General features: G+C 48.9%; 3 protein-coding genes and 1 non-coding gene across 4 annotated transcripts; 1 reads left to right on the forward strand and 3 right to left on the reverse strand.

Annotated features, from left to right (window-relative positions):
• Positions 1-1315: 1315 nt before the first annotated feature.
• AO090023t00004 lies at positions 1316-1430 on the reverse strand. Its single transcript has one exon. It is a non-coding gene; the product is annotated as a tRNA-Leu (tRNA).
• A 2273-nt stretch (positions 1431-3703) lies between these two features.
• AO090023000105 (uncharacterized protein) lies at positions 3704-6494 on the reverse strand (the record flags this gene model as incomplete). The annotated part of the gene is made up of 5 exons (XM_001820634.1): positions 3704-5219; positions 5282-5503; positions 5558-6237; positions 6296-6403; positions 6486-6494. The coding sequence occupies 5 exons, from the start codon at positions 6492-6494 to the stop codon at positions 3704-3706; spliced, it is 2535 nt and encodes an 844-aa protein (XP_001820686.1).
• A 1012-nt stretch (positions 6495-7506) lies between these two features.
• On the reverse strand, positions 7507-8352 carry nctA (negative cofactor 2 transcription regulator complex subunit BUR6; the record flags this gene model as incomplete). The annotated part of the gene is made up of 2 exons (XM_001820635.3): positions 7507-7766; positions 7845-8352. The coding sequence occupies 2 exons, from the start codon at positions 8350-8352 to the stop codon at positions 7507-7509; spliced, it is 768 nt and encodes a 255-aa protein (XP_001820687.1).
• Positions 8353-10778: 2426 nt separating this feature from the next.
• AO090023000107 (uncharacterized protein) lies at positions 10779-14068 on the forward strand (the record flags this gene model as incomplete). Its single annotated transcript, XM_023235420.1, has 5 exons — positions 10779-10822; positions 10897-11006; positions 11078-11797; positions 11868-12900; positions 12958-14068. The coding sequence occupies 5 exons, from the start codon at positions 10779-10781 to the stop codon at positions 14066-14068; spliced, it is 3018 nt and encodes a 1005-aa protein (XP_023090442.1).
• Between the last annotated feature and the right edge of the window lie 535 nt (positions 14069-14603).

The following is a 14603-nucleotide window of genomic DNA, read 5'->3' on the forward strand; positions in this document are numbered from 1 at the left end:
CCAAAGTCCAAACTGGTCCAAGGAGCTATGCGAGGGACCAAACATTCTTGATTGTACCTTCCATATAACCTGGGTAGTCTATTTGCACAAGAAGAAAGCTGACAACTCACGATTGATAGACATGGAGGACACTGTGGACAGATTCGACCTCTGCAAGCACATGCATTTCGGAGTTGAGTGTCTTTCTGCATCATAGGATAATCGGAAATTTTGGGAGATTCGAATTCTTGACACAATGACCAACATTAAATATGTTAGAACTGCCATCATCTTTGTCTCAGCTGTTGGAGGAATCTCTAAGCCGAGAGACACCCGCTAATATTCCGCTATGGTATCTTCATTTCACCACGTCCAGTAATGCAAAATTTGAGTGTATACCCCGTGATGCTCCCTACCTAAAGCTTGCAAGTGTCGTATTTTTGACCCGAATTATTTTGAGAGTCTTCATCGAGGCAATGTCGAGCTATCCCCTGTGGGGATTGACCATGTGGACCAGCACAGATGGTGTAAGGACCGAGTTCGACGCAATCATCCTCGCAATAGGATTTGATGTTCAGCAATTCATCGCCCCAATGGAAATTTATGGCAAAAGCGGTAGAAGTCTGGCCATGGCGAGAATCCCGTGGTGCGCAGGCCTACATGGGAGGTTACGTGCACAATTTCCCCAGCATGGGTATCTTGTATGTAACATACTAATTCTAGCTCTTGCCCTCTTGATATGTCGGGTCAAGGGTATGAGCTAATGCCATGATCTAAGTTCGGCCTAATACATTCCCAGCACATAACTCAGTACTATCGCGCAGCTCCATTGGAAGGAAGCCGCTTTGCTCTTCATACAGTTCTTTGTTTGTTGCTAATGATGAAGGGCTCACCCTCTATGATCGAAGATGTCAGGCTATAAAATTTCACCGATAGTGCGAATCACGCATCTATTATTGAAGAAGTTCTTGGGCACTCGAAGGGATGTAGGATGATATCCAAACATGATGATGCGCGGGATCTGCAAGAAATGCTATCCTCTAACACGTCCCGTCTACCCAAGGTAAATTAGATTGCATCTGAGCCCATTTTCTCAATTAGCGAAGAGCATTGGGCGGATCCAAGAGATATACATCCTTATAAAGAAGTATAATGTAACTATTCTTAGAGAAGTTCCATTGTAAATATAGTGTGACTGGAACAGGAGTTGCACAACTTCCCCGGAATGCTCACAGCCTCACAATGCGGTAACAGTTGGATGACTTTTGTATCGATTTAATAGATAGATAATTGATCTGAATTGATCTGAATGATGCAAAAAAAGCAAAATATTAATTGACAAGGGTGGGATTCGAACCCACGCCATTTTCATGACACGGAAACTTCTGTATGAAGTTCTGATGGACAGGTTAACCTGAACCGTGCGCCTTAGACCGCTCGGCCACCTTGCCGATTGATGAGTGTTATGTCCAATCATATGACCTAGATACCAGTTAAATATACTCTCATACCCCTTGCACATTCTCGTCCTGCCTCTCTGCATATCCTCTCCTTCTAAAGCTACTTCCTCTGGATTGTCTTGCTCTATGGGCTCTTCACCTACACTCCTTGTGGCTCGTTCATCCGTTCGGCGCTGGTGTTCTGCCCTTTTTTTTTTTTTTTCCTGCTCCCTCTCCCACAACGTGCGTTGTATCTGAGAGACTGTCATCGGTGAACCTTCCCTGAACGAATTTTGACACTTGTTCAACAGGAGATCTTTTTTTATTCATTTCACTGGTGTAGATATATCTCCTCGGTTGGTCTTTAGCTGCAATTTGCTCTATAGTGGCACCGGAGAACCAATCAATTATATCTTCATCCTGCTCTGGCTGGCAGAACACCCTTGTTGCGTTGCATCTTGATGTCACATCGAGCTAGATGCATTAGTGGTTGGCACTTCTAGCATAGGATCCTCTGTATATGAAACTGTAGAAGCTGTTCCGGTCAACTGTATCAATAGCTCTCTGGCTTGTCGGATAGTCTCCTCGATAAATATACGATGTTTTCCGGCAGTCTTCGAGATATCTAGGCTCAGATACTGTTGCCTTCTTTGTCCCCACTTGCGCCGTGGTAGTACACAAGAGGAGAAATGCACCCCCCGCGAGAGGTCCTCCTAGGTGCTCAAACTGCTAATCTCCCTCGTTTGTTGTGATTCTCCCAAGGGCAAACCATTCATGTATACTTGGTGAAATGGAATTAATTGTCATCGGTTTCACCAGGCCTTGTTTCTCGGACCAGTACCGTAAAATAATTTCTTTGCCTACTAGCCTGCAGGCAATAGTAAACTCATGAATAGTAGCCGATTTCGTGATGGTGTCTGCGAACCGAAAAGCCTCCGCTGTTCTTTAGCCTCTTTCTAACGGTCACAGCGAGAAGTAACGGCAAGCGATGACACCAAGCGAATGTATGTATATTCCCTTTATCTCAGATTTCTCATTATATACTTCCAAGCAGGCTCTGAAAGAGCAACCTCAAAAGACGGAGTGCGGTCTGATGCTCAGCTGTCTCTGCTGGGAGGGCCCTCGTATCCGCCATCCAACCAGCCAGCAAGATGACCTTCAGACTCGATGCCTCAATAAGAGACTTGTGAAATGCCCCGGGACTTCCACCTTGAGAGGAAGACGCCATCTGTTTGAGTTCGATCCGGATTGGCAGCATTGGCGGAGATATATATAGATATTCCATGACTCCAGATGACTGTTTGATGCCGTGAAGTTTGTCTGTATAAGAGCTGATGAGATTGCAGTAATCTTGTTTTTCTTCAATATTTTCTCGATTCTCGGTACTACTGATTGCGCCACAAGTTTAAGACAACTCCAAACAGCGCAGCAAAGGAGCCGAATGGTCGAATCAACGGGGGATCCGAAAAGTCCTCGACTGGTTGCGGAAGATCATTAAAGCTTGTCGCACATGGGCCCAGCGAATGCTGGCGACAATGGAAATTATCGCAACTTTGAGTCGCATGTATGGTCTGTTCCAAAGCCTCCCAATACTATGACTGATGCCGGTATCTTTGGAATGTTCAACGATTGTTTGAAACGCTCCTAGCAACATCGCGCTGCTGTTTCCTCTCACTTAGCCATCTTTGGATCTCCTCATCCTCAGAATCTGGGAGAGAGGGGGTAGATTGAGTAAAAGAATAGTAAAAGCGCCACGATACAGAGTATCAGCGTTAGGAGGAGCGAGAATATATAGAGATGCAAAGTAGGAACTGGTCGGAAGGGCTCAGATATACCTTTATATAAGCTGGGTAACGGATCTAGTGACATACAGAGACAGTGAATGACAGTGATGGTTCTTTGTTTCGAGCCATGAAATTCAACGATGAATGCTGACCTAGAGGCGTACAAAAACAGTGAAAGACAGCCATGGTTCTTTGTTTAGCGCCACGAAATTCTACAATGAATGCAGAAGTTGGAGGTGGGAGATCTCCCTTCTAGTTAAGAGAAGAAGGGTGGTGAGTATACAAATGCGTCCCACTGGCAGTAAAATTAATGAGAATGGATAGCGAAGAGTACGCTCCAATCAGCTTTTTCGACCGATCTATGAAAACATTTCAAGCACGAACAGCCTTGAAAAAAATGCAAATGTACAACGTCTAAAATCATACATATATCCGGTTGTAGGGACCTGCCTATGCCATGGGGTAGTTGAGAAGCTAATAATATCAAACAAGTTCAACATATCACATCAACTCTTCATCCAGCGGGGCACTCCAGCCTACCCCGGGGTATCCCGCTTCTCCAAATAGTGTGCTCCGCGCCTGCACCGTGGCGGAAACCTCCAGGAGAAATTCGTACAGTATGACCACGTTGGTTAAAACATGGCCGAGGGTCGCCGACCGCGGCTCCTCATCAGCAATCGCACTCTCGGCTTCTTCTTCTACTATTGCATCTGCCGCCGGCTCGGGTTCTTCACCAGCCATTGTTGCTTTGTGTGGATGGTCCACTTGAAAGGGCTTTGATAGTCGCTTTCGAAGCTCCTCTGCTGCAGTCATTCGAGGCGAGGAGGACTCACGAGAATCGGGAGAGCGAAGTGAGGATCCACGAAGCGGTGAGCCCACGGCGGCCTGTCGGGAAGCTGGTGTGCCCGGGAGGTCCTGCACAAGTGAGGACCTCCCTCGGGGTGACCCGATGTCAGAGTCCAAGGGCATCTTCAGTGGTCGTCGTTCAGACGGAAGACGCGTTGATGCTTCGAATGGTTGCTGAAGGCGGCCTGTGTCTTTAGCAGGATCATCATGGTGGAGTAGGTCCCGCCGAGCCGCAACTAGAATGTCAAAATCTGGCACATCCTTCCGCCATTGCTGGATTTTCTGCACAAGCTTTTGCAGTGCGGATGTGAGTGTTGGTGTCTCAGAGCTCGACAACGAGGGCTCTTGATAGGCTAGCTTTATTTGATCTAAGATTTCCATAGGTCCATCCTGGGCTGTAGTCTGATCATCGTATACGTATTTAGATGGGTCCACAAGGAGCCAGCTGTCAAGGGATATAAGGTGTGAAGATGCGATACTCATGAGAACCTCGGTTAATGCTAGGTTGACGATGACGCTATTAGTAAAGAATGTCTCCACACAATTCAGCAATTCCTGGACAATAGGGTCCTCCTGGCGAATCTCCAATGGGCGGTCATCTTCCAGGCCAGTTTCAGCCGGTGGAATATACAAGTGAGATTCTAAGATTAATGAAGCATCCTTGAGGTAGTCCTCGAAGGAGTCATTCAGCGTGGGGTCTTCCACAATCGACGTGGCCATTTCCGTAAGCTGCTCCAGCTCTGCATTCAATTGCCCCACGGTTCGTTGCCCGGCATATTGACCAGGAACCGTTCGGATCAATGATCGGGCAAAAGTATGATGCCGTTGGAGGATGACCGCCATCAGCCGTAGCGTTGCCAAAACAGTTTGTCGATTGGCAGACTGCAGCCCTAGTAGAGCAAGGTCTCTCAGGTTAAATAGTGAAGGTGACGGTTTCGCAGCTTCCTCCGAGAAAGCGGCTAGAACGTCTAAAGATTTCCGCCGGCTTACTGACATGTTCACTTTCAAAGTGGGTGATGTTTCCATGTCGGAAGGTGAGGCTAGTAAGAAGTGGAGAATGCGATGGACCAGATCATCCTGGTTAATCGACTCCAGAATTCGATATAAATAGGTAAGCACGGCAGCGGTAGAACCACCTTCAACGTCCGAGGACTCGAGCAGTGATGGGTATCTATTCACGCAGAAGGATCATATCAGTAACTACTCAAGCCGTCCACCTTGGGATTCCCTTACAGAAGTTGTTCGAGAAACAAGACCTGAAAGTGATCCAGTAATGTGCCGTTGACTTCTGCCGATTTGCAATGGTCAATAGTGTCCTGCCAAAATAATAGGTACGACATGAAAGAGTCTACAGTTGCCCCCAGTGCAGGGGGAAGAGCAGTCTCTTGTTTCGCATGATCTGATAGCGCAACAATGTGGGGCATCTTTTCGTCGGAGGTTGCATCGAAGGACAGGCTTTCAACATCAATCAATATAGCTCGAGGGGGACGAGATTAACAAGATACTCACCTGCCTAGCTGACTATACAGTGCACCTAGTCCCGTGGCCATTAGCGTCGCTAGATCGCTCTCAATTAGCCATCTCTCTAGGTTCTTTGAGCGAGAGGCTGTTTCTATCAGATAAAGAAGACCGGTCCGAGCAAAATCACCCGCACGGCCCCCATGGTGAACATATTCCACCAACAAGTAGAACAGTGGGAAGTCATCCTTCCGAGTCGCACCCGCGAACTCAGCCCCAGTATTAGTTTGTTGCTCGCGGTCTTGGTCTTCGGACCTCGGAGCAAACCACGCAGGCAGAATATCAGGTTGCAGACGGATATTGTTGGCGACACCAAACAACAGCTCGACAAGCCTTCCTTCCACATCTTCCGAGTGTTTGTCTGCACGTCGGACGAGATCCACCAGCGCCCGCGCAAATAACCGGTTATCCACTACCCCATCCACCTCCGAATCGATCAGGGTATTGAAGAAAACAGTGGCAGAACGGAGCATTCCATCGTCATAAGAAGACAGCGCCAGTTTGGTGACGGTCACGAAGATCTGAGAAGATGCAGCGTACGCTAAACACGGATGAGGAGCCGGGCCTCGGGATTCATCGCTGAGGACGGAATTTAGTCGGTCAATGCAATTGCGCGCATGGGTTGTCGCAGACTGATCTCCCGACGGCGAGTTGGTGGAGCGCCAGATTTGCTACAGAGAAATAGTTTAGTCAAGGCCCGACAGGCGGCACGGTAAGAGGAGAGCATACTTGCAGAGTATTACATGTCCGCTTGAATGCTGTCAATCGTTCGGTAGGAGAGCTCGCTCGGTACGTCTTCGTAGACAGCGAACGGGATCCGCCGATTAAACGAGACCACTACCGCAGATTAGCTAAATTGATTCCAATGGCTATTTAGGGAGACTGTTGAGTAAGAGCTCGGACGCAAGAATAAACTTACAAAATCCATGATTGCGTGAGAACAGCATGGTACTATTCATCCGCATACATGATCAAACTGTGGTGTTATGGTCGCACAGGAGACAACATCCACAGGGATGAGCAGGAGTGAGACAGGCACAAGGCGGTTTGAATGCAGCGACGCGCCTACTAACTGGCTTTTGTTCACCTGACGGCAAGATGGCCGAGTCAGTTAAAGGCGATAGGTTGAATGCTTTACAATTGGCCAGGGGGCTATCAATCATCATCGACAGAAAAATTAGTAAGCTACTATGCTGAAATCCGATCAACAAAAAATACCAGGGTTCGAACCTCGATCTCGATAACCTTTTTTGATAGGCTATAATCACATGATTGTGATCTATAGGAAGTATCTAGTGAATGCTTGATCATACTATCTTGACTTGAAGATTATCCATTATGAGATCCCAATCACCTTCTAGTGTCACTAGCCCATGGGTGAAAGTATACCTGTCTTGTCCGCATTGCAGGCATAATGCATCATACACCAAACTCGATGCAACCGAGTCAGGTGCAATCTTTGGAAGGGCAATGGAGGCAAGTTTGGCTGGTTTCAGACTTGGTTATCAGTAGAGAACCTATCGGTTATGGAAGCTGACAGTGGCTATTTCCAGCCACCTACATCCACTACTAGAGGGTCTATGAAGAACAACATGCCATACGGTATCGATCACCATTCAAGCCCATTGGCTGGAGATCGACTCATAACTGAGTGAATTGTTCGGAAATGTGCAGAATCAAAAGCGCCAGAATCAAAATGAAGAATACCCAAGGGTACCTATTCACATCGCGAGATGCAAATCAAACCATGCCCGCCATCACAACGCCGAGAGAGTATGCGCCCGCTCTCCATCCCAGTCTAAGATATCGCCCATCAAAGTCGTTTAAACAAGGAAAAGTGGTAATAATGTTAGGAAGCATAACGCGCGAACAAAAAAGCAAGAAATAAAGAAAGAAAGAAAGGGAAAAAAAGAGGTAACGCGGACACCCTTTGTCTATAGCTAGTCGCTATCGTCTTTCGGTCGTCGTCCTCCGCGCTTTCGTTTCGGTTGTTCGTTTTGATCACTTCCATCATCGTCGTGCTTTCTTCCTGCCGGTTGGTCGGGCACCTTGGCAATGATGTCGGCCAGGAAATCTAATACTTCGTCCTTCACGACCGCTTGCTTCAGATGCGACGCGGTGACGCGTTTCGAATTCCGGTCTTTGGCTTCCTTTGCGGCCTTGGTGACAAGAGAAATCATGAAGAGTTCTAAAGCTTTGGCTATAAACAAAACAAAACGCGTCAGCATCGCGTCCTAAATAACCCGGAGGTATAGCAAAGAGGGAACATATCACATACAGACAGCGATTGGAGTCACCTGCGCTACCTTGCCAACATCTTCATCGGCTTGCATAATGCGCTTAATGCGCGCGACAGGGAATTTTGTCTTCACCTCCACGCCAGCCGTGGGATTTGGTTGGGGAGGCTCTTCCGGCAGCACCGGTGTGGGTTCGACATATGGTGGCTCGACATATGATGGTTCGACGTATGTTGGTTCGACGTACTTAGTTTCCGGCATGGGCACAACCTCGGCAGCGCGCGCGATCCGAGATGACCGACGAGCCATGTCGGGATCTACAATCGGGTCTGCGAAAGGAGGGATGTACTGCTGAGAGGCTTGACGGGGTGGGGGTGGAGGAACAGGGTGGTACTGCGGGGTGAAATAGCGAGAAGCGTCGTAGGATGCGCGGTGATGAACCAATGGGTTCGCGAAAGAGTATATGGGCTGGGGGATAGAGGGAATGGGGGATTGGAGGGTGGAAAAATCGGGAGATCGAGGTCGGTAAGAATTATCCTGATCTGTCATAGCTGGTGTGGGTTATTAGCGATTAATATTCCTGCAGAAGAAAAAATAATACTAATAAAAATAAAAATAAAAAATAAAAAAAGTGGTGATGGGGATGCGCGAGCGCGAAACAGGAAGCCGCTAGTATAATAAATATGGGGTTGGGTGAGTTTAGTTACTGGTTTTTAGTGGGCACGTACCTTGAAATTTTAACAATTCAAGTGGTCAAACGGATTCCAAGTGGACATCAGAGAAGTTATAAAGTATGTCACGCCTGGGAGAATGTTATAGGCATCAAACGGAGTAATAAAATACAGGAGTATAAATAGGAGACAGTTCCTTGTTTGTCGTTTTTCAGATCTGAGATCAGATTGTCGAGCAAGTGAACAATCAATAATAACGGTAGTAAGGTAATAGACTGGTATGTAATTTTTTTGGGTTGTTTTGATCGATCGCGCCACGGATGGCCCGAGCTTTTGTCTTGCTTCGAGAAGAGAAAACGAAGGCTAAGTGCGTGGGCACAAGAGACTGTGGGCTGTGGGCACAGCAGCCAGAAAATCTGAAGGGTCCTGGCGTCTTTTTTTCATCCGCAGAGCAGCGGTCGCCCTTTTTAACCCTGCGCTCCCGGTCCACTCGCACACTAAAAATATGTACTAAACCGTCATTTGGTTAGCCTTGAATGGATTTAGCTTTTTCTTTTTCTTCTTCTACCACCGAACGTTTTTTGCTTTTTTTTATCTTTTTTCTTTTTTTTCTTCTTATTTTCTTGCGGTTCCTTCACTCTCCCCTTTTATTATTTGATACACTTTCTGATGATCTCGAGGACTCATGACGCCATAGGCCATGACTCTTGTTGCAGCCACTACTTTATATTGCCTTACTAACGTTACAAGTTACAACCTTTCTATCTTGTCCTACTTTCCGTTATTGATATATTTGATTCTCATTGTTTTCATCCACCCCCTCTTCTTGTGAAGAATATTATACGGGATATCAAAAGTAATTATTGATTCTTCTTTCCTCGCCAGCGTCATCATCATGACCCAACTGGTGGCTCTCATCTGACCACTCGCCACCACGACCGTAAAGCGATTCAATGTGGACTAGGCCGTGATTGGGTCCCAATCCTGGTTTAGCCTTACCGCGCGTGATCCCGTCTGTCGGCTCAGGATTCTCCATACTAACTGAAGACAGCTTTGAAGATATTGATTATTTTCTGCTTTGGCCGTGTGTATCTTTCCCGTTCGTCGTTCGCGTCACTGTATTCCAAACAGGGCCTTCTAATGTTGTTGTCTCGGGATACTGTTGATCGCATCCTTTCCTTCTTCTCGCGTTCCTATGTTGTTGTTGTCGTTATCCTTATACTTTTCTCTCTGGTATCACCTCGAGTAGGTGTAAATGTCTGATGGAATCCTGTGCAAACTACCACGACGGTCGATGATGACAGAATGAGCCCAGAGATGTCGGGAGAGGATGAACACGGTAGGCAGAAACCTAGCAATGGTATCGCCGCTAGTGTCATCCTCTCTTGCTATTTACAGCAATACCGCATCCGTGACGGTGAAAATAACTTGATCTAATCTGATGGCCAATCAGTGTTGCTTTCCTACAATTCTTTGGTCCGAGATAGTCCCGGAAATCAATACACTATCGTAAACATGTCGAAAATATCGCAACCTGTTGCTACGAGTCCATATAGATTTCAAGTAGCCGGTATCTGGACTGAGGGAGTAAGCCTTGTTGTCGTGTCGACGAACCCCTGATGACAGGTCACGGGCAAGTGTCAGCCTTGGGCGGTGTGAGGCAGTACTGGCAGGTCGTGCAGCCATTCAGATGAAATGATCGACAGCTTGCACCAGCGCAGCACGTTTCAGAAAACTATCCGAGGCATTTATTTTTTTTAGCTTGTATGTAACAGGTCAACGAGAGGGTTGTGTCGGTAGTTGACGAGTCCAGTCAACGATATGCAGTACTCGAATGCACGATGCTAACTTGAGACTCCACCGGTCATATCCATAATGTGTATACTAGTACCTCTTATTACATACTCCGTACATACGTCTTCCTTACAGGGAAGATAAAGAGGACAAAAGGGAGAATGCCGGTGAACGACCGCCCACAACTATCACACTACCCCCTCAGGCGGGGAGCAAACAAACAAACAGGAGGGACGTCCGGTCCGCACATTGTTCCGTTCCGACCAACCTCCGGCCCGTCCAATCCAAATTTGGTCAATCAGTGAGATTGCGACTTACCACGAACATTACTCGCTCGCCATTCACCTGCGACGTTGTTGGGGATGCGCTTCGTTACCTACTGATGGCGAATTGAGCCATGCCATCTGCTCTTGCCATCTGGGCTAGCCTTTACTTGCCATACGCACCGACTATTTAAGTTTCGGACTTATCTCGTGCTCTCTTGACCTCCGTCTTGACTATATTTTCCTAATGGCTGCAACGGATCAGCCTTCGGGCTTGATGGATATTGCGAGGTAAGCAATACCATTGCGGGCCGTCCTTTTACCCTTAAGATGCTTGGTGGCTCATTGTGTTACCGGTGAATTAGCTCTCTCACGCAGGATGAAATTCCATTCAAGCTGCGATGCGCTATCTGCAACAAATTGGCTGTGAACGCGTTCCGGTTGCCTTGCTGCGATCAGGCTATCTGCGAAAGCTGTACGCGCTCCAGTCTCCTGCTATTCGTTGTTTTCCCATCATCATGACTCGCTCTTACAATCTGTTCTTAGACCAAGTGTCACTGCCGGAGACCTGTCCTGTCTGCGCACATACGCCTCTCTCCTCCGATTTATGCAAGCCGAATAAAGCTCTCAGGACGACTTTAAAGGCTTTCCTTCGTACCGAGGAAAAGAAGCGTGAAAAAGAGCGCCAGTCAGCAACTCCTGCGGCTACCAATGATGCGACCTCTGTGCAGGGAACTCCGGCCCAGCAAGAGACTCCCGCAGTTTCTGATATCCCGGAAACTAAGCAGGAAGAAGCCCTACCGGAAGTGGCACCCACTGTCGAAGCTCCATCAGAAGAGCCTCTAGTTGGTGGAGACCCGTCGGAGGCTGTCACCGAGCAAACTGATGGGAATCATGAAGTTCCCCTAGAATCCCAACCCCCGGGCGAGGTAATTTGCATCCCTCACAATTGCAAGAAAGGAGCGCAGATATTGACTTCATGGCCTCGACAGGACGAACAGACCGAAACTGTGCTCGCAGATGGAACTGAAAACCCGGATGCGATGCAGCAAAACGGTTCTGGTGAAGGAGAAGATGCAGATGATGCCAAATTGGCTCAGGAGTCCGAACAGGACATGACCCAGGACCCGGGATCAGGCCAAATGCTCCCCAATGGGATGCCGTTCGGCATGGCTCCGGGGATGTTCCCCATGGGTTGGAATAACAACAACGGGGACTTCAATCCGATGTCTCAGTTTATGGGCAACGGAATGTTCAATCCTATGGGTATGTGTCTCACCTCGAGCATAAGTTCTATAAGTTCTATAATAGGGAATTGCTAACAGTTTGGTTATAGGAATGGCCGGCATGATGGACCCGATGGTCGCGAATCAGGGTATGTTTGGAGGTTACGGGATGAACATGAATGGCATGAATTCGGGGATGAATTTCGACGCGGGTCAAGGGATGTATGGGGGATGGGACGGCTCACAAAACAATATGTGGAATGGAGGCCAAGATAAATTCAATCCAAATGCTTTCGCAAATGGTATGGGCCCACAGTATGGGGTCCCCTCTGGATTTGGCGGATATAATATGTCTCAACCCAACGGAGTTCATCCTCAAATGCAGCAACAACAATTCCCTAACCAAGATTTCCAATCCGGCTATTATGGTCCCGGGTATGGCCGGGGCAATTTCCGGGGCCGTGGTCGCGGATTTTACCCCGGTGGCCGTGGCCGCGGCGGCTTCACGGGGCCTATGCAAGCTAATTACCCTCCTAATGCTAACTACCCAGCGTTTAATTCCCCTAACTTCAATCAAGACATGTCATCCCAATTGCAGGAAGGCGTATCTGCAGAGATGTCGTCTGGAGACCCCAACGGCACTGAAGCGACAAATGCTAACGATGAGAATGCCCCAGGCGGTCATTTGGATGGCACTAAAGACCCATCATTGAATGAGAATGCTGCTGATGTGGGCGACAATGGTGAAGCCAGTTCTGCAAAGGGCCCCACCATGGAAGATACTACTGGTCCCGAGGAATCGGGGCTGCGTGGTATACCAACAATTGACAGTCTTGACCAGGCCAATGCCGCCCAAGGGATGCACAATGGGCCCATGATGCCGGGGCCAATGGGGCCAGGCTTTGGCCGAGGTTATATGCGTGGGCCATTTACGGGAGGCCGTGGGGGGCCTTTTGCTGGGCCACCCTTCATGCCCGGATCCGGCATGCCTGCACCTAGAGGACCTGGTGTCGAAGGCGCACCAGCTGCTCCCCGGGCGATGCGGGAAGGTCTTCCAAATACTAGTGTTCTCCGGCAGCGGAACTTCCAGGGACCGGGACGAGGATCTGTCCTATCGGTGAGACCTTCGGACGCTTCGCAGAGGTAAGTCGCAGCTTTCATCACCGACGGTCTGTACGTCTAGTCTAACATTTTGTCCAGCACGACCCCAGCACCTCAGGAAGACCACCGCCCGCGGTCGACTTCAAGGTCGAAGTCGCGAGCTCGGTCGGCATCGAGATCGAAAAGCCGATCTCGTTCCCGTGCGCGGTCCCAGTCCCCCGGTCGTCGTCACAATCGCCCACGCTCCGCAAGTATCGAAAACGGCGCTGAGGACTCCGAGCGCAGACGTGAGCGGCCAAGAAGGCCCCGTCGCGAGGACAAATACGACGAACAGTCTCAAGCGGAAGATGAGCACCGCACTCGTTCACCTTCTGTCGATTCCCGCCGGTCATCACGGCGGGACAGGGAGCGAGACAGGAGAAGCGGCCGTCGATCGCATCGCTCGCACCGCCACCGCAGCCAGAGTCCCAGTCGCAATGGAGACTCTCGCGGTGCCGACCGTCTCGCATTGATCCCGGAAGAAAAAGACCCCGGCTCTCGAAGCAGGACACCCGTCATTAGCGAGGCCCAGGAGAGCTCCAGCAGGACCTACCGATCCGGCAAAGACCGCACCAGTCGTCGCGACGACGAACGGGAGAGAGATCGAGACTCTCGACGCCGGGATCGTGAAAGAGATCGCGATCGCGATCATTACCGGGAAAAGGAAAGAGACAGAGACCGTGAGAGGGATCGTGACAGGGAAAGAGATAGAGACGGGGCCCGCGATCGCCACCGCGACCGTGACCGCGACCGTGACCGTGATAGGAAACGGTCTCGTCGCGACCGAACTGAATCTCCCGTTGACAGTGACTACTCATCGCGACACCATTCCCGGCGTATCAAACGAAGCCGTGAAGACGAGATCCGTGATAAAGACCGGACAAGAGACAAACCCCCTTCATCATCAACCAAGACTTCTGAACCGGAGAAAGACCCTCACACGTTAGAGCGTGAGGCCCGCAACCGCGAGCGCTTGTTGAAAGAGCAGCAACGGCGCGAAGCGATGCATGCAGACCGTGATGTCGGTAAACCCAGCCGTCGGCGCGACAGTCGTCAGGAGCGAACGGCGGCCGGCGGCCGACGCCTCACTTACAAATATGAAGATGACGAGAGCGACGCCGCTCGCGCGGCACGAGTAGAAAAAGAACGAGAAGCCAGTCGATGGGCATAAAATCCTTCACATCTTTCTCATACTCCCCACCCACCTTTTGAGCCATATGACTTTCACTTCTCCCTCACCATATCTTCCCTGTCTTACAACAAAAGAGCATATAGAGCGTTTCAGGTATCTTTCATGGGTTTGGGGTGTTGTTCTTGCATGAAGGAGAGCGGGCATACTTAGTTCATGGATGTTGCTGTTGTTTTGTTGACTTTGCGGTGGAGTTGATGAGTATCTACGCCTTCGTTCTTTGTAGATATACCTCTTGAGGATCCCTGATAAGATGAAATAGTGACACATATGGCAATCTATAAAATCTAGACATCTTGCGTCTGAGCTTATTGGGGAAGTTAGTCCAACATATACTTGAGTAGATCGTCGCTGTGTTAACCTTGATATATATATTTCCCGGCATATAGTTTCTACCCACCCACGTGATATATGCAACGCTGCACATCGTTCGATGAGCTACTGCTTATCAAGCCTCTATTCGCTCCATTCCCTTCGCTGAACTGTTCCGAGTTTGAAGTGACATCTCCATTCTCTA

Source organism: Aspergillus oryzae, chromosome 3 (genome assembly GCF_000184455.2).
Source record: "Aspergillus oryzae RIB40 DNA, chromosome 3".
NCBI lineage: Eukaryota > Fungi > Ascomycota > Eurotiomycetes > Eurotiales > Aspergillaceae > Aspergillus > Aspergillus oryzae.